The sequence below is a fragment of the Haemaphysalis longicornis genome, unplaced genomic scaffold (genome assembly GCF_048455015.1).
Source record: "Haemaphysalis longicornis isolate Haplotype H1 unplaced genomic scaffold, Haemaphysalis longicornis Haplotype H1 scaffold_14, whole genome shotgun sequence".
Classification (NCBI taxonomy): Eukaryota; Metazoa; Arthropoda; class Arachnida; order Ixodida; family Ixodidae; genus Haemaphysalis; species Haemaphysalis longicornis.
This window is the reverse complement of record NW_027526245.1, coordinates 1,485,274-1,506,622: the sequence shown is the minus strand read 5'-3', so window position 1 is coordinate 1,506,622 and position 21,349 is coordinate 1,485,274. Positions and strand designations below refer to the sequence as shown.

At 46.2% G+C, this 21,349-nt stretch overlaps 1 protein-coding gene across 1 annotated transcript in view; it reads right to left on the bottom strand.

Moving 5' to 3' along the window:
• Positions 1 to 527: 527 nt before the first annotated feature.
• LOC144165144 (uncharacterized) overlaps positions 528 to 21,349 on the bottom strand; it is a 56,292-nt gene continuing 35,470 nt past the window's right edge. Inside the window, exons 6-8 of the mRNA XM_077695247.1 lie at positions 16,855 to 17,054; positions 1,603 to 1,824; positions 528 to 867 (exon numbers count right to left, since the gene is read on the bottom strand). Coding sequence (XP_077551373.1) covers positions 803 to 867; positions 1,603 to 1,824; positions 16,855 to 17,054 — 487 coding nt within the window. The 3' untranslated portion in view covers positions 528 to 802. The remainder of the gene's footprint in view (positions 868 to 1,602; positions 1,825 to 16,854; positions 17,055 to 21,349) is intronic.

Below are 21,349 nucleotides of genomic sequence, written 5' to 3'. Positions count from 1 at the left end.
TTGTGCGTGTAGGTATGTATTTTAAGTCAAATTTCCCTAACGATTGCGTACGTAGCAGTTCCCAGTGTTTTTATTTTTATTGTACGGCTACAATGCGAGTTCCAAACATATTGGGCAATGAAGCTATGGTCCTCCACATCAAAACGTACCCACCCTGGCACCTTCTATTACAGCAATACATGGCTGCTCTAAAAACCCATGCATTGGATAACTTAAAATACGGTAGTAGCGGTGCACGGCGAGGCAGATATACTGGTATCGAGAAATGTTTTATAAATGCGCTGTTTAGCTTAAAAACCACATTAAGTACTGGCTGCAGCGTTAAGTCAGTACTTACCAAGGTCCGCAGTATTGTTTATGGCTGTCGTTTGTCAATGTGCGGCGAGAGTGATCCACATTAACTACGGGAAAACGAAGTATTGGCGGTTACAATGGACTCGGTGGCCCATCCGGTGGCTGTAGTGGTGTAGTGGTGTTTCACCTCTACGTGTAACTAAAACAATATCATTTGTAAGGAGGATACTCGGTCCTGTGTTTCTGAAACTACTTTATTTTGATACAATGATTTCTACAATAGGCAAAGTACATCTGTATATAAAGTATAAGAGGCGGTGGGCTTCAGCTGCTTTTGCTATATATTGCATCACCTAAGCAGGAGACGTTTTCTTCATCCCTTTGAGCAGGCGGGTAATGCAGCTACATTTCACTGACCAATAAAGGAAACAACTGCTGTCTTTTTTTTTGGGCCGGGACGTCTCCTTCAAGGGCAAGGTTACATATCCACAGAAAATTGTCTTCATCCTTATGTCTTGTCAAGCCTCATTCTCTTAGCCATAGATCCATCTCCGGCTTGGTCTTTGCTTTCACCTGAAACAATCACAATTCGGGACATAAAGTGTATTTTCGCATTTTTAACTCAATTAAAAAGCTACACGAGGTATAACACTTGTTTGAACAAACATTCTTTTGGCAAAATTGTAGCTGTGCATTTGCGAAGTCCTATAATTGTACTTAAACTGCAAAAGTTGTGAGTAAAATAGCTTATAACAATTGTAGGCAGGGGAATATCAAATAAAGAACTATAACTCGAGCATGCCATGTCCGGTCTCAGGATTATAGGCAATTGAAAACAAAAACCACCGGCGCACTTTGCTGTGTACAAGTGACTTGTGATGGTGCCCGGTCATGTGGTGTGTGTGCTGACCAAAAATTGAAAACTTCAAACATGCGTCCGCTTACAGGAGTCCACGAAATATTTTCGCTGGTTAGGATGATTTGCACCTTACTTATGTTTACCCCCCCACCTAAAAATACTGTGGTTGCAAAAACTTATGGGTGCACGGGGTTTTTGATATCCTGGATAATGCATATTGTATAGTTGGAGAATTATTAGGATAATTGTAGTGGTGCGAAATATGACCACCATAAGAAAGGCGCACGGGAGGGAAGGAGTACAAGCCACAAGAGAAGTAATCACAAAGAATTTTAAATAATACTTTGAAACCGTAACATCCTCAGCTAAGTAAAATTTGAGCATTGCTAGGATTCTTCTTAAGTAAAATATAATATTGATGTTATTCTTATAAAAATACGGCAACCTACTCCACTCTTGTTGGTTTTGGTGAATCAACATGTCCGTTGCGTCCCTCTTACCGCCTTTCTGCTTCAGCGCTACTCCAGGCGAAACAGGGCTGGTACTTTCCACACCAGTCACTATTCTGCTGCTGGTGGACGGCATACTCGGTATCAGGTTCATGTCGTCAACCATGGTCGGATTCACTCCGCTAGAAGTATCGACAGGCGTTGCTTGAGTGCTTATGTTACCTGCATATAAAGAACCCGGTTTGGCAACTATAATATAAGACGTCTGAGGTTCCCGCCTAAAAGAAATATGAAATATCAATAGATTTCGGGGCACGTAAAGAACCCCAGGTGGCCAAAATTAATGTGGAGCACTCCACTACGGTATCACGCATCGCCTGCATTGCGTTGGCGAATTAAAACCTACAATCAATCAATCAACCACCAGCGGTCCGGACGCTGGCCACCCCCCTCCCCCGCTACCCCAACGCTATCATTGCGGGCACCTAGAGTGTTCTTGAAATTATCCTTCACGAAGAAACTTTCCGCTTAGGCAGAGAAAAAAGGAAGTTTTATTAACCATTTTTTTCCTTCGGAGAACGCCTTTTAAGATCTGGCAGCCGCAGCAAAAGAAGTGAAGAGGAGTAAGTGCTCGTGCCTGTGTTCGCAAAGAGCGCCTGGTTTGGAAAGGACGAGCAATAGAGGGTAGGCGAGCTAGACGTGGCACGGACAATAGAGAGAAAATAAACTTTATTTTAGAGGCGTTCATTTTCACTCCCCACTGGACGGAGGTTGTTCCCTGTTCATGGGAATCCATTTGCTGCTCTCGCCGCCTGGCCCCTGGCCCATAGCTGATCCTCCAGGGCGGGGTTGATCAGCAAGATCCTCCATCTCTCGTTAAAGGGTAGGGTGGAGTTGTTGGAGCGAGGATCAGGTAAGGGGGGCGGGTGCTTCGGACTAACCCTACACTCTCCTATCATGTGCGGGAGAGTGCCTAGTTTTTTTACAGATTGGGCAAGCTTCTTGAATTTGGTATGAGAACATCCGGTTGAGTAGACTAGGGTGCAGAAAGGACTCTGTCAGGATTCGGCAATGTATAGTTTGCTGTTGAATTTTGAGTACCGAAACGCAGGACGAACGAGTTTTCTCAGGAAGATACCGGCTGTACGCTAACGTTCATGGAAAGTTCGCTCCGAGCCGCACCTTTCTCCTAGACCACCATACTGGTGACGGCGAGGCGGCGCCCATACCACAGCTACCGACCGGCGAACGCACGGGCGGCAACGACGCATAACTTCTCGGCTACGATAGCGCCCACAATAAGCCCATGGTACTTGTGCACAATTCCAGCACTTCGAAGCCAACGAATGTCCACATGCCAGTCGGAACGTTTGTGAAAAAGGCTCTTGCGTGGAGAGTGTACTGATGATTTATTTCTGAATTTTCGCGTATGTGGTTGTGGATCCGTCCCGTCAATATAATTCATTTTTTGTTCAATGCCCAAACGCGTCGTTCTTTTGCGCTGGTAGCAGATGCTCGTTGTAGGAAAAACCTGAATCATGCTCCAAGAAACTCAGCACCTCTAAAAGAGCGCATTATTTTGTGTGTTCACGAAGATGCAATACTACCTATGCTATGATCATTGCCCAGTACATATTCAGGAATGCAAAGGGGTTTGCAAGGCTAGTTTTTTCTTTAACTTGATTCCACTTCTTCGACAATTATTCTCGCGAGGAAGAAATACTGAATTTCTGGTTTTCCGTGGACAATAAGCACGCCAATAAAATGGCAAAAACTGTTTACCCCTACATTACAACGGCGAGGCCACCTTCGCTATTTTATGCAGTTTTCATGAATGAACGTGATATGGTGGCACTGGCAGAGATGGTTGAAGAAAAGTCCACTACAACACCGCGTGTACTGTTTCACAATCATTGTACGCTCTCCAAGAGGTACAGTTGCGGGTATGCCTGCATCGTTCCAGTATGTTGTCCCTGTGTTTCTGTTTACACCTCTTTAAATGACCATTATTAAATCACCATTTACGACTACTGTCAGTAACGGTATTTCCAACCAGATATTTGTTCCTTGAACTATACGGAAGTTTTCGTAAGTTTAGGTGTAAACGTATTATTCTATTTCGTGTATCTGCAAAATCAACCAAAATGTCAAAGTACCTTTTCGCCTCCTAAGTCAGTCTAGAGATGTATAGTGGTCCTATGCAACTATTTGCCTGCTAAGGGCAGCGCACTGGTTACCTTTTGAGAATACTGTCTGAATTCCCAAGAGCCCATAACATATTTGCGTGCATTTTATTAATATGGGGAGCCGTACCAATTGCTTACTTCGCTGGATTAAAATAGTTGACAACTAAGGTATCATCACGGGGTTAAAGTGGCCTTCTGTGCATACATTTTTTTGAAATGTATATGAAAAAACACAGAGGCAGTTCTCTCAGACCAGGATTGTGAGGCTGCTAAGTCCGAACCTTCTGATACGAAGCCCTGCAAAAAAAAGTACAGTCAGCCAATATATAACGGACCCGCCTAAAGCAAACTTGCGCTTACAACCAATGAAACCCACGTGACTGTCAAAAATTCAAAATATCCTTTATTTCAATGGCATAAAAACCCACGTACCACAAACGTCTTTGAGGGTTGCCTATCGGTCACAGCAAACGCCCGGTGCCGCGATGTGGGTTAAATGACGGGCTCTGCGCAGCCCTGCCGGCGCAGGTCACTTTCCCGAACTCACTCGCAGGCGAACCTTACAAATCGGGATTTTCCCGACTTCTGCGCCGGCAATTGCAAGCTAAAATGCTTCAATGAGGGGCACGGCGTTGTTTCAGGTGCGGAGTACCTTAGGACTGCACTATGTCAGTCCGCGTCCATGCGCATAGCATTTACAATCGCAAAAAATCACACAGGCACCGGCAGGATTAGAGCCTGTGTCTGGTAGACAAGACAGAGTTAGTGTCAGTCGTCTTACCCATTGCGCTACGGCCATGGGTTAGTAGGCCACGGTAAAACGGCTTATTCCATCTCCTGTAATGGTACCAAGCACCTTAGGACCGTCTAATGTCCGTTCGCGTCCATCCGTTCGCACACCACCATCAAGCGAAAATCAAGCGAAATTTGATTTGAGCCATGAATGGCAGTTTTATTTAGGGAATAATCAAGGTGCAACTCACGGCTGAAATCGAATGGCGGTAGGAGCACAAATCGGATGTCATTCGGGGCGCAACTTGGATGTCATTTCGAGTTCCCGTTCGACGCTCCCTCGCCATCATCTACGGAGTGGAGATGTTGCCATTTTTAAGCCGATTGTCGGCGAGGCGAAGTGCGCACCGCAAGTAACCAATATGTTGCAGCGTGGCTAAAAAAAACCGAGGTATTTCAAGCTATGCGGAGCGAGAATAGTATAACGCAGATGAAACTGCGTTATTTTACCAGATGTTGCCGGTTAAAACGCACGGAAACCATAGCAAAGTGCGCGTCAGAGCACTTCTGGGCGCTAGCATGGATGGCAGCGACCAGCGCGTGCCCTTCGTCTACGGAAAATCGAAGCAGCCGCGTTGCTTTAGGAGCTATATGCCCGTGCACTTAAGGCAGATTGCTAAGGTTCTGGATGACGCGCGATTTATTTGCGGACTGGCTGAGCGAGTTCAACCGTGCATTCAGAGGCAAGGCAGGCGGGTGCTGTTCGTGATAGATAACTGCTCTGCGCACCACGTGCACACTTCCCTGACGGCAATGACCATGCTTTTCCTGCCACCCAATACCAATTCTAAAGTGTAGCCGCTTGATTTGAGAATTATACGCGCCTTTAAAGCATCGTATAGTCTACGCGTTGTGCAGCGCTTGGTCATAGCTGTTGAGCGCCCGTCAGCCAAGTTGCCGCTTCGAGTTTCGCTGTATTCAGCTTTAGAGATGGTGAAGGCTGCCTGGTCGGAGGTGACAGCCACTTTCATGCGGAATTGTTTCCGCAAGGCTGGCTTCGTGGACACACAACCTGAAGGCGAACCAGATGCTACCGATTGTCAGTCCGGTGGTGATTTGTGGCAGCGAGTCATCGACTCCGCCATGGGGGGCAATGACCTTGTCTGGGGAGATTTCGTTTGTTCCGATGAAGATGATGACACTGCGGAACCGTGCACGGATGATGGCATCGTTAATGAACTGCCGTGGGAGAGCGATGCGGAAGAATCCGACCCAGACGGCGACAAACTTCTAAGCCTGCGCCTTTAGGCGAGCCTATTGCACTGGGCTACATATAGGACCTTAAACAACTTGTTTACGCTCAGAGCCTCGGCGAATAGCACGCGGCTGCTCTAAATAAACTGGATACCGCCCACATCAAGCTTACGCTGCAGAAACAAACAGCCATCACGAACCTGTTTGCGGAAAAAATAAATTGTGCTTCGACTTCTGAGCATTTTACTGTGGTACATTTACTACGAACTTCGGGATATAACGAACGGAGGCCGCGTGAGGCTCAGGTTCGGTATTAGCGGACTTGACACGCAAACTCTAATAGGACTGAGCAAACAAGAAGTGTTTGGAAAATACATGTTTAGCTACGATTATGCTGATATGATTTGGGGTATAACCCGATAGCACACCAATACTGTGAATGCTCCGTTTATATATATAAATATATATATATATATATATATATAGCACAACAGAGAGATACGGGACGAGGGACTCGGTAAAGATACATATCAAGGTTGCAGTCGTCATTGCCAGTGCTATTCGGCTTTTTTCGAAATATTTAATAGGGCCGAATGACGTGTGCTTGTCACGTTTCTTTGATTCATTGATAAATAAGCGAAAATATAAGTCGAGAAAAAATCCGCCGTTTTTCCGGGAGCGGGACTCGAACCCACATCTCCGCATAACCGCTGCGGTGCGTTCGCCATTACGCTATCCCCACAGCGGCTTCTCTCTCGACTTTAAAGCGGGGGTTTATATTTACAAGAGCTCTGAGGCCGGTCAACTAGCGCCGCCCCTCGACTACCGCGGGAGACGTAGAACGTCTTCTTTCCCAGCGGCCGCCACGTAGAACGTGGTCGGAGGTCGGGGTTAGCAATTGGCATATCCGAACTGCTGGAGCCAGTGCCTCGTAATGCATGTAGCACAACAGAGAGATACGGGACGAGGGACTCGGTAAAGATACATATCAAGGTTGCAGTCGTCATTGCCAGTGCTATTCGGCTTTTTTTGAAATATTTAATAGGGCCGAATGACGTGTGCTTGTCACGTTTCTTTGATTCATTGATAAATAAGCGAAAATATAAGTCGAGAAAAAATCTGCCGTTTTTCCGGGAGCAGGACTCGAACCCACTGGATCTCCGCATAACCGGTGCGGTGTGTTCGCCATTACGCTATCCCCACAGCGGCTTCTCTCTCGACTTTAAAGCGGGGGTTTATATTTACAAGAGCTCTGAGGCCGGTCAACTAGCGCCGCCCGTCGACTACCGCGGGAGACGTAGAACGTCTTCTTTCCCAGCGGCCGCCACGTAGAACGTGGTCGGAGGTCGGGGTTAGCAATTGGCATATCCGAACTGCTGGAGCCAGTGCCTCGTAATGCATGTAGCACAACAGAGAGATACGGGACGAGGGACTCGGTAAAGATACATATCAAGGTTGCAGTCGATCATTGCCAGTGCTATTCGGCTTTTTTCGAAATATTTAATAGGGCCGAATGACGTGTGCTTGTCACGTTTCTGTGATTCATTGATAAATAAGCGAAAATATAAGTCGAGAAAAAATCCGCCGTTTTTCCGGGAGCGGGACTCGAACCCACATCTCCGCATAACCGGTGCGGTGCGTTCGCCATTACGCTATCCCCACAGCGGCTTCTCTCTCGACTTTAAAGCGGGGGTTTATATTTACAAGAGCTCTGAGGCCGGTCAACTAGCGCCGCCCCTCGACTACCGCGGGAGACGTAGAACGTCTTCTTTCCCAGCGGCCGCCACGTAGAACGTGGTCGGAGGTCGGGGTTAGCAATTGGCATATCCGAACTGCTGGAGCCAGTGCCTCGTAATGCATGTAGCACAACAGAGAGATACGGGACGAGGGACTCGGTAAAGATACATATCAAGGTTGCAGTCGTCATTGCCAGTGCTATTCGGCTTTTTTCGAAATATTTAATAGGGCCGAATGACGTGTGCTTGTCACGTTTCTGTGATTCATTGATAAATAAGCGAAAATATAAGTCGAGAAAAAATCCGCCGTTTTTCCGGGAGCGGGACTCGAACCCACATCTCCGCATAACCGGTGCGGTGCGTTCGCCATTACGCTATCCCCACAGCGGCTTCTCTCTCGACTTTAAAGCGGGGGTTTATATTTACAAGAGCTCTGAGGCCGGTCAACTAGCGCCGCCCCTCGACTACCGCGGGAGACGTAGAACGTCTTCTTTCCCAGCGGCCGCCACGTAGAACGTGGTCGGAGGTCGGGGTTAGCAATTGGCATATCCGAACTGCTGGAGCCAGTGCCTCGTAATGCATGTAAGGTCATTATTTCAGACATGTCATTATTTCAGACATGTGGGATAACTTTGGTAGAATTTGCAAGTATGGAGTACTTGAGTAAGCGTGCGTCAGAAATGCATGCGCCGATTTGGGAAATAAAAGCAGGGGTTGCATATCAGAGAGGGTGAAAATGCTGAAAGAGGTACTTAGTTTTGGAGTCGAAGATTAAAACACTAGACTCTGTTGTCTGCAGGAAGTACCGGATGGCGTCTTTCTTTGTGGTCCTGGGGAAAGGGGAATTACCTTGTTATGTTTTCGTTCTGTTTGTTTTTTTTGTTTGGTTCTTTTTTCTCATGTTCGTACCGTGTGACCGTAAATTGATGTTATACTGTTTTTTTTGTTTTTTTTTTCTTTTTTTTCTCATCTGCTACTCCTATCATTTCAACCACGATCCCGTTTTACCAGAGCGCTGCCAGGACCACGAAAACAGACGCCATGCAGAAGTTCCCGCCGACCGCCCCGTCTATTCTTGTAATCGGCGGCTCCAAAACTAAGTACCTTTTTGAACAGTTTGTCCCTAACTGTGTTGGAATACCTGCTTTGTTTTCCCAACCCGGCGCATGCATTTCTTAAGCATGCTTACGCAGTGACTCCTTACGTACTAACTCTACCACAGTTTTCCTGCATGTCGGAACTAACGACTTAAGGTCTTCTTCTGCTGAACGTGCTTTTTATGACTACCGCTCCCTGACTGACCTTAACCTTAATTCTCGGTCTAACATTTCTACCATGTACGCCAGTTTGAGTCTTCCGCGCTCCGCTAACCGCCGCCGTGACTACTGAATCTCTTGCTTTGCCATCGGCTGCAACAAAAAAGTATGACGCTTTAACTCTCTTATGCGCCAATTATGCCGCCACTGTCGCTGCGTCCGCTTTATTGTCCACGGCTTCCAGCACCTTCCCGCGCGCCGAGTCGTTGGTCCTGATGGCCTGCACCCCAGATTCGAGGCTTTGCTCGCTAGTCACATCCGCGACCTTTGCTTCACGCAACAGCGCTGCAACTCTCAAGATGGCGCGCAGTCGCATGCACCGCCCCGCAGGCTACCGCAATGTCCTTATACGACAGAAACTTCCCAACACTGCATCTGCTCCCCACCAGCCCAACGCCCTCCATGACGTCCCCGGCCGCTTGTGCCAACCGGCCAGCCCCGCATGTCCCCGCGACCACCGTAGCCACTGACCTTCGGTTGAGTACCAGGGACGTACACGCGGAGTCTCTGGACGCCCGCCGCAGCCTGCCACCCGTACGTGCTCCTGAAGCCACGGCCTTGGAGCGCCGAGGCATCGATTACAGCTCAACTTGGATAGTGCGCCGCGTCCAGAGTCTCCGGTCCCCACCCTCCCGATCCGCAGTGGTCAGCGGAGCCCAAACCAGCATCGAGCCTCTGGAAAACGCCAGCAGCCAATCCGCACTGCCTTGTGACGCCCCAAAGCCAGGCCATGCCCAGCACAAGCTCCGCCAGAAAGTCTCCTCTGCGCCGACAAACTGACTAGGACCCAGAAAACCCAACAATGCAGCCTCCTATCAGTGTTAAAAAAGCTCTTGAGATTAAGAAAGATTACTGAAAAACACATACGTCCGAATTGCACGTTTGCGCACTTTTACAGTATTTGTCTGCCGAGGTAGCTCCAATGGCTTTGAGAATGAGGCTTAGACCTGCAACTGCCGAACTTGTCCCATCCAACATGAGGAAAGTGCAACAGTCACTAGACAACGCATCCTTGCAATTAATGCAGACAATACTAAATCACTACGAGACTGTGTCCCATTCCCTCCGCCAGGAAGAGGAAATTCTAAGTAAGGAGCTAAGCGAAAGAGAATCAGTCTTTCAACCGCAGCTAAGAATCCAAAAAGGCATCCGCCAATCCGAAACAAAATCTGTAAAATTTCCTCAGATGATATTCCTAGAAGTGACTGCACTCCTAAGAATGAAGTAATCCCCACTAGTAAGGGTTTTCTATTATCTGGAAATGTACATAAAAATCACCCCTTTAACGCGATTTGCGCGTCAAATACTGACCATTCACCAGCTGACATTAGCGCCGGTACAAATCAGTATGCTAATGCCAGCCCTTATTTTCAACCCCCGTCTGTCAACTCTCCCCAGGCTATGAACGCTAACAAAAATCTCACTAGAAATGGGATGAGCCGCTCTAGTATTATGTCTCACCAGATCAGATGAGCGCCCTGTGAAAAGGTCTGAACTTTTCCCGCTAACTGGCGGTTTCGACAAATTTAAACTTTTTAAGGAGTTAGATAATTTCGCCAGGAATATGAGACTGCGAAAGCACTTCCATGACAGTCCTCCAACCGACGAAGCCCGAACTGCATTACCTAGCCATGAGCACTTTACCCATCCTACGCAGCGCGATACATGCCTCTACATGCACATTAAAGCCATTCATCGCGATGTACGAGCAGCATACCAAAAGCAAGTGTTTTATCGCCGTAACATCACAAACAAGGAAAAGGAAGCCCTGGAGAGACTCGCAGGTTGCCCCGAAACAGTAATCAAACCGGCCGATAAAAGAGGCGCCATCGTGATCCTCGAGAAAGCTTACTATGTCCACGAGGCTCATAGACAACTATCAGAATCTACGTTCAACAGAGTACTCCCTAGTGATCCCACTAATAATTATAAGCTAATTGTCAACGGTAAACTAACTAAGCTTGTTCAAAATCATAAAATATTCGAAGCAACGACTCGTTTTACGATCCGCTTAAGCGCAGTAGCCGATAGATTCTACCTATTTCCCTAAGATTCATAAAAAAAAACCCAACTCGCCCCATTGTTTCTAGCATTGGTGCTGTCACTGAGAACCTCTCGCGCATGTCGCCTTTCTCATTCGCCACATCCTTTCAGCTTTGCATCCTTCTTTAGGATACAAATGATGTTGTTTCAGTTATCATGGTGATTGAAATTCCTAACTGTTTACTTGTTACCCTGGTTGTCGTGTCGCTGTACACTAAAATTCCGCATGCAGATGGAATCACCGCTGCATCATGTGCGTATGAGCGGCGAGTGGGTGACAAACCCATTGATTCTCTCACCCTTAAAAGTTTGCTTCGCTTTATTGTTGAGCTTAACAATTTGGAGTTTATGGTGTCAATTACGGGCATGTCAACGGAACGTCAATGGGGACCAAAATCGGGTCCAACTACGCGAATATATTTATGGGATGTCTAGAATCAAACTTCCTCAAAACCTGAAATCTGAAGCCACTGAACTACAAAGAGTATATGGATGATATGTTCTTGATATGGCGCATCCTACTTTATTATATGGCGCATCCAACGTTACGCATCCAACTATCTCCTTCTCTCAATCCTGCTCTACGCATGGCATAAATTTCCTGGATGTTAGTCGCAGTTTCTAAGGACTGGCTAAAGGCTAATCTATATAGGAAACCTACGGACATGCGCAAGCATTTGCACTTCCACAGCAACCATGTCAGGCACTGCAAGACTGCAATACCTTATCGCAAATCTCACCATTTTAGTCGAATCTGCACAAGCCATGCTGATTTCGCTTCTAACTGCAGAGAACTAAATCCGTGCTCTTGAATCAAAAATACCCAGAGCAGGTGATCGATGATGTAATTACACGAGGTATACAGTTGAACCGCACCGATAGTTTCCGTAAAAATCTCCAAAAACCAATATATACTTGTTCAAAGTGAACGCCTAAAAAGACTGTTTCCCGAGGTGCCACGCGTTGTTTCAAACTATTAAGTTAATGTAAAGGGAACTTTACTGTGATTCCGCCAACGTCGTATATCTGCTGGAATTAACCCTCTGCGACAAGCAATACATCGGCCGCACTGAAACACCCTTTCGTTTGAGGTTTAACAATCCCCGCTCTCATGCAAAAACACACCCCTCTTTGCCTCTATCAAAGCATGATAACACTCCTGGTCATTCTGTTGAAGAACTCAAGGCAACAATACTTTAATCTAATTTTAAAACACATCACAATCGCGAGTTTAGTGAGTGCTTCCTCATCTATAAGTTTGAGTCAGCGTCGTTTGGCATCAATGAAAGTTATGGAAAATTGACGTGTCTTTTGTACTAATAATATTTCAGCTCTACTTCTCAAGAAACCGTTATGCCTGTTCTTTCCCTGGATAATATTCCAACATCACTTGGCGACCCCCTGTTCATGGCTATATATTCGTGCTAGCACTGCGCTTTTTAGCACAGTGGCTTCACAAAACCAACCAGCAAGTCTCGACATTTTGTTCTCGGTGGAAGGCTGGGGTATCATTGTTGGCTTTGATACTCTCACCGTGTAATCGATTTGTGCAAGCTAGCGTGTGTGATTGCTTTCCTCCCCCCTTCCTTTTTTGTATTGCTGTTTTCTTATAATCGTTGCTGACCGCCTCGGCGTTCGCTGAACTGCTACCATGTGACGACCAGATGTGTACGGCAAAGCGCGCGTCATACGCGTGCACCTGCCTTCAGTAATCGTTGTTCTCATAACTTGTTTGACTGCCTTTTTTGTCATTTTCTTTTTTCCTGCTTTTTCCTGCCTTTTCCGGCTTCTTCCTGGTTTTTTCCTGCCTTTTCCTGCTTTTTTCTGTATACGAATGTACACTCGTTTGCTGTGGAGCTTACCTGTCTTACTGCTTTTGGGCGCGCCCTTTACCTTCAACATAGAGAAGCAAGTGTAGTACTCTCATGTTTCAGTCACCTGACTCTTATTCGTAGAACGAGTTTATACGGCCAGATGCGCGCCTTTTGCGTGCATAGCCATATCTTATTTAGACCCCTCTGTTGCCCCCAGGTGGCGCGGGACACTGAAAATACGAATTACCTTGCAAAGTTCTTTTTCTTCGTACTTCTTTCTCTTGTTCGTACCAGCGACTGTGCTTTGTTTGTTTATGTCCATGCCAAATGCCTGCAAGGACAGATTTTATGCAAGGGCCCCTCTTTCCCCGCTAACGCCAGAAAGGGTACCTTTTTTTAACTTTTTTTCTCCGTCTGTTCTTTTTTCTTTTTTTATTATTCTTTTCGCATGTTCATTTCGCGTGACTGGGGTTTTGCCTATGTCAAATGCAGTGACCCCTCAAAACTGTTTTGACCCCTCTTTCACCCCTGTTGCCACGGGGCAAGGGGGAATTACCTTGTTAATTTTTCTTTTTTTCTTTTCTGTTTCTTCTTTGTTTGGTTCTGTTTTCTTGTTCGTACCGCGGGACTGTGGGTTCTTGTTATACTTTTTTGTTTTTTTATCTTTGTCTCCCCGTCTTCCACTTCTCAGATTTTTTTGATACCCACCAACCACAATCTCATAGTACAAACCCTCCCTTCCCTTGTCCTACCATCGCCCTTGCCAAATTTTTTGTATACAGGGTGTTGCAAAATAACTGGAACACTTTAAAAATTTTTCCTGAGCAATCCGCCGCTCTGTTCGCGCTCAAACTTCACACAAAGGTCGCATTTTGTGGTCTTTTTTGTTTGACACCGGGAACAACAACGGTACTTACCTGTTTATTCGGAAAATAAATAATAAAGATTTTCGCCTATGGAAAAATGGCCGCTGATTTGGACGTGCGAGCCAGCGCAAGTTGATGTTGGAATGACGGAACCACCTGCAGAGTGAAACGCACGTTTGGGATTCACGTACGGAGCCAAATGGTGCAGCAAACGATCAGAAAATGCACCTAGAAATGAGCTAACAGACGATCAGAAAACCCGGTTTTCGGGCTCGCACGTCCAAATCGCCGCCATTTTCCCATAGGCGAAATCGTTTTTATCTATTTTCCGAATAAACAGGTAAGTACCGTTGTTGTTCCCGGTGTCAAACAAAATAGACCACAAAATGCGACCTTTGTGTGAAGTTTGAGCGTGAAAAGAGCGGCGGATCGCTCAGGAAAAATTTTTAAAGTGTTCCAGTTATCGTTGCAACACCCTGTATACGTGAGCCGGAAACAAACTTATTCTGTACTCTGAAGTAAGGCTGTCCTCTTCTGAAACGTTAGAAAACTTTTTTTGTTTATTTTTGAAATGTTTTTCCGGTGTGTCTCTGTCTACTTACCTTATATATATATATATATATATATATATATATATATATATATATATATATATATATATATATATATATATATATATATATATATATATATATATATATATATATATATATATATATATATATTTATTTATTTATATATATATATATATTAATATATATATACATATATATATATATATATATATACATATATATATATACACATATATCTATATACAGTATATAAATGTATATATATGCATGTATATATGCGTGTGTCTGTGTATAAATATTCCTGACTTTAGGGTACAACTAAGCAGAGGGAAAGCACCATTCGTGGAGGATTCTCTATCATTTTTAGAACGCAGCTATAAAGTAAAAGGCTACGTGAACCATTAAATAACCCTGCTGCAGTTAATGGTGGTGATACACGGGGCTGTATAGGAGTGCGCCCATCCAAAGAGATCGCACACAATAATTTCACCGGTGTCTAACATAGGACAATGGAAGTCACCGGGCAAGGGTGCTCACAAGCCTGAAGCTAGTTAGGACAGGGGGCAAGTTCGTCTGCCGTTCCACCATACCTTTCACTCTGCCTTCGTTTAGTGGTCGGCTTCCGATGCAGTACACCCTACTACATGACAGAGTGCTGAAGACAAATCATGCCGTTATGCAATCCTGAAACTTGAGAAATAACAATATCTCTTATACCGTTAGTTCTCCGATGTCGGGGGAAGCGAGGCAAAAAGGTTCGCATTTGGGTTTGGCTGTTATTTTCAGCAAACAAGGTAGAACTTTTCGCACAAGCCGTCAAAACAAGTTTTGTTTGCGACACTACTTTTATCGAGTTAGCTCGCGTTGCAGGGTGGAAATTTTCTCTTTTGGTGTGAGTTACAATTGCGCCCACTGCCAGGGTCTGCCAGGTCTTCGCTGAAACTAATCTTCCGTGAGCAAGTCACGGAGGCCTTACTTCTTTCTGGGTGCGCCATTGCACGTCAATGCTGGAGGAATGTAGCGTCCTCGAGAGAACGCCTGCGCACCAAATCTTTCCCGGTAGCCTACACCAATCTGTGTTTTGTTCACTTCACAGTCCAGACCTTTTTCCAAATACCCACCCAGCAAGCAACAGAAGCGATCAATATGTCTCCCATGCAAACTTCCTGGCCATGTGGGATGCTGCTGCCACCGACGGGATTTGATACTTGCTCACGTATTGCGAAGAACCTTATATCGGTGACATGTACACACCTCACGAGATACACAAGAATACACCTGTCGCTTATCATACCCATCACCTTCTCCGCTACTCAGAATCGGCAAATACATGCCATGAGTTGCCGAGTGAAAAGGATGATTAGACAAAGGTCTTCTCCTCAGAAAATCTCTCCTCCTGAAATTATTCTTGTGAAATTACCTCAACAAATCTCGTGTGTAAAAATTGCACGTTCTTTAGGCCAGAGGCAAGAATACAATACTAAATATACCTCTTTAAAAAGTGTTATTTATTGGGGGGCAGTTTTCAAAACGCGAGCTTGCTTCACACTGTTGAGGCCATAGATTCTATTTTTTAAACACCTTGAAGTGCATAGTTTTTGCTTCAACACGTTTATTTTGTTTAGCGTTTTTTATTATTGCTCATAGCTTCCCGATGCCAATTCTCGCATACGTAAAACATGGAATTTTGGTCATTTGGTTCGGGTAACTTCTTTCAGTATGACCTACAATTTTTTTCTAGGGCCGTACCTTTCAAACTCCAAGAATCTTGAAGTATTTTTACACACGCATGGCGCGATTGGTTTGTTGCGTGTTAGGAGTAAAAGTTATTTTTTACAGCTTCCTTCTGAGTTAAAATATGGACACAAACCGATACGGGTAGCAAAACGTTAACATAACCCGTATGCAATTTTGTGTCTAGACAGGCTTTTGCGCGACTTTGATGTGCGCATTTTTTGCCTAGTGTGTGTGGAACAGAAAAGAAAATGCAAAAAGGCTGATTTAGAAGGACCCACCCTGTACAGAAAATCTCTTACAATAAGTGCATAACAACTGCTGCTCACAACATGCACGCAAGTCGGTTTTGAGTGGCATCAATTGGAAACGCTGGTGGCGGACCTAATAAGCGTGCAAGAGGCGTCCCGAAGACTTGACGAATACCTTGAATGAAACATATGACTACCCTTCCTAGCCCAGTGGCAATCTCAGACGCACTGTTAGTGTTTCATAAAATCCGTTTTTTTTTATTTAACCCAACTACAGCGAGAAGTCGTTTTGGGGGAAACAAACACATCGTGTTTCTTGTAGAGTTCATCTTTAAGGATTTCGGGCTCTGCAGCACCAGTTGCCATCGTCTTTTGTCTATAGGCAGAATTACCAAGGAACTCGAATGGTTGCCTCAAATGACACACAATTCCACATGCCATTTATGCTGATCGTGCTCATACCAATTTTTGTTAAAATGCTATTTGACATTACCTATGAGGAAATTATGTACGCGAAGAGTGCTCACTATTGAATTGAATTTTCGCTATAGAAAGCACTGCGCATTTTATCCACCAGAACAATAAATTTTCGTGTTGTTTAATTGTCACCAGTAAATTCCTTCAAATAAAAGATTGTTTGGAATCTTCTTACGTGGGTTTTTGATTTTGATCTGTTTTCTTTGTTGTATTATCTCCCACAATGCACTATAAAAAATTCTAAATTTTGATAAAAGTGTCTGCTCACCGATGGTAACCAGCGCGTTGATTTTTACGCCACAACTGAGGCAGCACTTCATCCACTTGCCGCATTCTTCGCAGTACTCCTTGTGTCCGTATGGTTCGAAGCGCAAGCTGGCCGGGTCTTCGGTGGAGATCTTGCATACCACACCGCTTAATATTGGGTTCTGGTAAGCTATCTGCGTAGCATTCGCAGGTGTCGGTTCACTGAAAAAAAAATGCAATAGTGAAACCATCCTTCAAAAGCATTGTTCACCCCAGCGCAGATGACTAAACGCACTCAGCCTATTTATTTCACAAACGCTTCAACGCGCACACATCCTGCCCTGTGAAAGGCGGATAACGCGCCCCCTACGCTTCTAACCAACAAACTGCACGGGATGGAAAACAGCGTGCACGCTTCTGTGCCATGTATTCGTTCGGCACTGTCCCTAATGGCTCATTAGGACGACAATAAATGTTCATTATCATCATCTCCAGCCAATCTACGCCCACTGCATGTCAAGGCATCGCCCATTAAACTCCACTTACCCCGGTCCTGTGCTAAGTGCGACAAATGTATCCTTGCAACCTTCTTCATCTCAACTGCCCATAAAACTGTCGGCCACCCTCTCCCACGCTTGCCATCTCTAGGGATACACTCAGCTACCCTTAATGACCAACGATTATCTTGACTTCGCATTACGTGCCCTTCCCACGTCCATTTCTTCTTCCTAATTTCTACTAAAATGTCCTTTACACGTGTTTGTTCCCTGACCCACTCCGCTCTCTTCTTGTGCCTTAATGTTTCACCTATATTCTTCCGTTCCACTGCTTGTTGAGTAATCCTCAATTTAGGTTGAACCCTCTTAGTAAGCCTCCAAGTTTCTGCACCGGAGGTGAGTACCAGTAAGATGCAGCTGTCATGCACTTTATTCTTCAGGGGCAATGGCAGGCTGCCATTTATTAACTGAGAATGCCTGCCGAATGCACTCCACCCCATTCTTATATTTCTAATTATCTCTGCCTCATGAGTGGGATCCAGGCTCGCAACTTGGCCTAATTAGATATATTCGCTCACCACTTACCTCCCATCAATGATACTTTAGGAAAATAGGCAGCATGCTCCAACGCATATTTGAGAGGTTTATTAATGTGAAGAGCAGATGTTCACTGAATTACGATTTTTAATACGCCAGTAGGGACGAAAATATTGGGGCCGTGATTGACGCAGCTTATATCTATGACAATGAGTGAACGTTGAATACTCTGTAAAAAAATTTAGGCTTTAGAGGGCTAATGCTAGTGAGGTGCTGGCATATTCACATATTTGGACCAACCAACTTGTTTAAACAGGAATATGTACCCGTCAGTAGAGGGCAATTGCGGATGAAAAGGGTGTAGCGATTGAAATGGTGCAGGTGTTTGTTCAGTAAAACAAAACAGCGTTAGGTTATACGCACACATAGAAACAAAAAAGTTTACCTATTACCAACGATGTCATCTAGAACAAAAAAAAATACAAGAAAAGCAGTGATAGATAGCGTGCCCGAGTAGGCGAGCACGTGTCGTTAAAATGTCGAACTTATTAGGTGAAGGCGGACATTTTTCATGCGCAATGGGCACGCAGCTTCATGTAAAGCATATTGTGAGGAATGTTTGCGACAGACGGCTGCCTCAGCTGCTGGGACAAACTTGTGGGGGGAATGACCTGCATCATAAGCCAACGTTTGTCTACATCAGCTGCAAATCCCCAACATCATGCAGTGGTGTCTGTCTACTTCTTTATTTTGTACATTACCATCATCGTCGTGCGATTAGGGGTTCAGCGGTGCGATCGCTCGAATAAAAGGCTGCCAGGGATCTTGATCTTGCATTGTATACTGTGCACACGTAAGTACTGGCGGACACAAACTAAAACGAACCAAGCTAGCGCTCCGCAAGAAATATTGCAGCGATACCTTCCGGCGCAACGCCTGCTACTGAGAGCGCGGCGTGCACATGCAGGTTGTTCTCCAGTCAAGTTTTTTAACCTCTCTAGGCGGTAAGACGAGCTTGCGCTGTGAGTCGTGTCAGCATGCTGCAGCCCTGAAGCTGTAGTACCCTGCAGCGCCGACTTATATTTGTCAGGCCATCGTCTATTTTATCAGCATTATTTGCGAGTACACCTTGTTACGGGGCGTACTTCCACAGCACGCGCCCGGCTAACCACGAACGCACACCACGCCTGTAACGGACAACTGACCCCAAGGCTTTATTTACCTTTAAATATATACACATGGTCAACCGTGGAAGTGGTGCTCTCTCGCGATCTGTAGCACAGACATCAATGATCGCCGTGGTGCTATCTGTCTATATGAGCACACACCTCATCCACCCTTGCTTACTGATGAACCCAACTGCCCACACAACACTTTAATACACTTCACCACACAATCACAAATCCAGTCTTCTGGGCCTCCGGATCACTCTCCCATACCTGGACACACGAATAGGTGAACTTTGAGACTGGGACTGGGGTGAAGTCGCAGAAGACTGCGTCAGACGAACTAACTCCGACCCTCCTGCATTAGTGCCCCTGACGGATGGCTCGCTCTCGGGTTGTTCTTCGGAAGCAGGCTCGACCGGACACTTCGGCACTGGGGTGCTGGACACTGGGACAAGCTGTAGCCGATTACGTTGGATAACTTCCTTCGTGGTCTCCACGACGTATGAACGGGGACGTTGCGCTGGCCACAGAACAAACGCAGGGCTATTTATGTCTCGAACACAGACTTGCTCAATAGACATGAGAGGGCGTTGTGGGTGAGCTGCATACCTTCGGTTGAAGTCCTGGGCTTGCTTCCTTCGATTGGCTTGATCACCCAGGTTGAAGGACCGAGATGAAGGCCACTGTGGCTCGAGGTGCTGCGCAGTCTTGGGTCTTCTTCTTTGCAGACGTCTGCCCATGAGACGTTGTGTAGGGCTTACCCCATTAACGCCTGGAGTGTCCCTGTATGCGAGCAGTGCCAAGTAAGGATCATCCGACTTGTGCAGCAGGTCTTTGACGGTGCGCACCATCCTCTCCAATTCACCGTTGGACTGCGGTAACCGGGGGCTGCTGGTGACATGCTCGTAGCCGTAAGCCTGTGTGAATGTAGAAGAGTCTTTGGATGAAAACTGTGGCCCGTTGTCGCTGCGGACCACCCGTGGGATACCATGGCGTGCAAGCACGGTCTTTACTGCTGCAATGACAGCCGGTGCTGTGCTCCAGCGCAGACTGAGGATTTCAGAAAAGCGCGACCTGTAGTCTACCAGCAAAACATATTATTGACCTTTCAGGTGGAAAAGGTCTACTCCAACCTGCTCCCAGGGAAGACTTGGAGTTTGAGAAGGCATCATTGGCTCTGCACGTTGAACGCGGGTTTCAGCACATTTGGCGCAGTTAGACACGAGTGTCTCGATATGGCTGTTGACTTCCGGCCACCATACAAACTCCCAGGCAATGGTTTTGCATCGATTGATACCCTGGTGCCCATCATGAATGAGATCAAGCATAGAACGCTGAAGAGCTGACGGCACCAGAATGCGGACTCCTTTCAAAAGTAGCCCCTCACAGACACTGAAGTCTTCGCGATACTGCCAGTACTTCTTGACGTGAAGTGGCAGCTTCCAAAGCCATAGCGAGGCCTTGGTGCAGTACGCAAGCAGGAGATTGCGCTCACCATCGCTGGCTTGGGCATGGCGCAGCTCGTCTTTCCGTGAGGAGATGAAGTGTGGGAGGGAGCGAAGAAACACTCCAAAAAAGAGCTCCACATGATCAGCGAGCTGTGGCGGAGGATAATTCAGTGGTGCACGTGAGAGTGTGTCCGCTGTGGCTAGAAGCTTGCCAGGTACGTACAGGGCCTGGCACGTAAACCGCATCAGCTTCAGCCGGAACCGTTCAATCCGAGGATGAAGCAAGTCGGCATCCATGGTCCTCATAAGCGCTAGGAGTGGCTGGTGATCTGTTTCAATGAAAAAGTTTAGACCACGGACATACTGCTCAGACCAAAGCACAGCTCAGCATGCGGCCAAAGCCTCCTTCTCGGTCTGAATGTAACGACTTTCCGTTGGCGTGAGCAACCGCGATGCAAAGGCGACTGGTCGACGCTCGCAAGAAGGTCGCTCCTGCAGCAGGATGGCACCAACACCAATACTGTCGTCTTGTATGCTGTGTTCTACCGAGTCATGCGTATATCAGAGCGGAGCATTCCCTTGCGCTTGGCGAAGGCAGACTGTCGAGCGTGACCCCAAATCCACTCAGACTCCTTCCTCAGCAATGCTCATATCGGTGCTGTGGTTTCTGATACATGAGGCTGAAAGCATCCGATGTGGTTGACAAGGCCCAGGAGGCGACGAACAGCTGAGACATCTTGCGGTGCTGGCATGCCTTTTATGGCTTCCACCTTGTCTGGATTAGGAGAGATGTCATCTGTACCCAAAATGACACCGAGGAACTTGATGCTGCTGGCTTGAAGTTGCACTTGTCGCGGTTGAGCGTG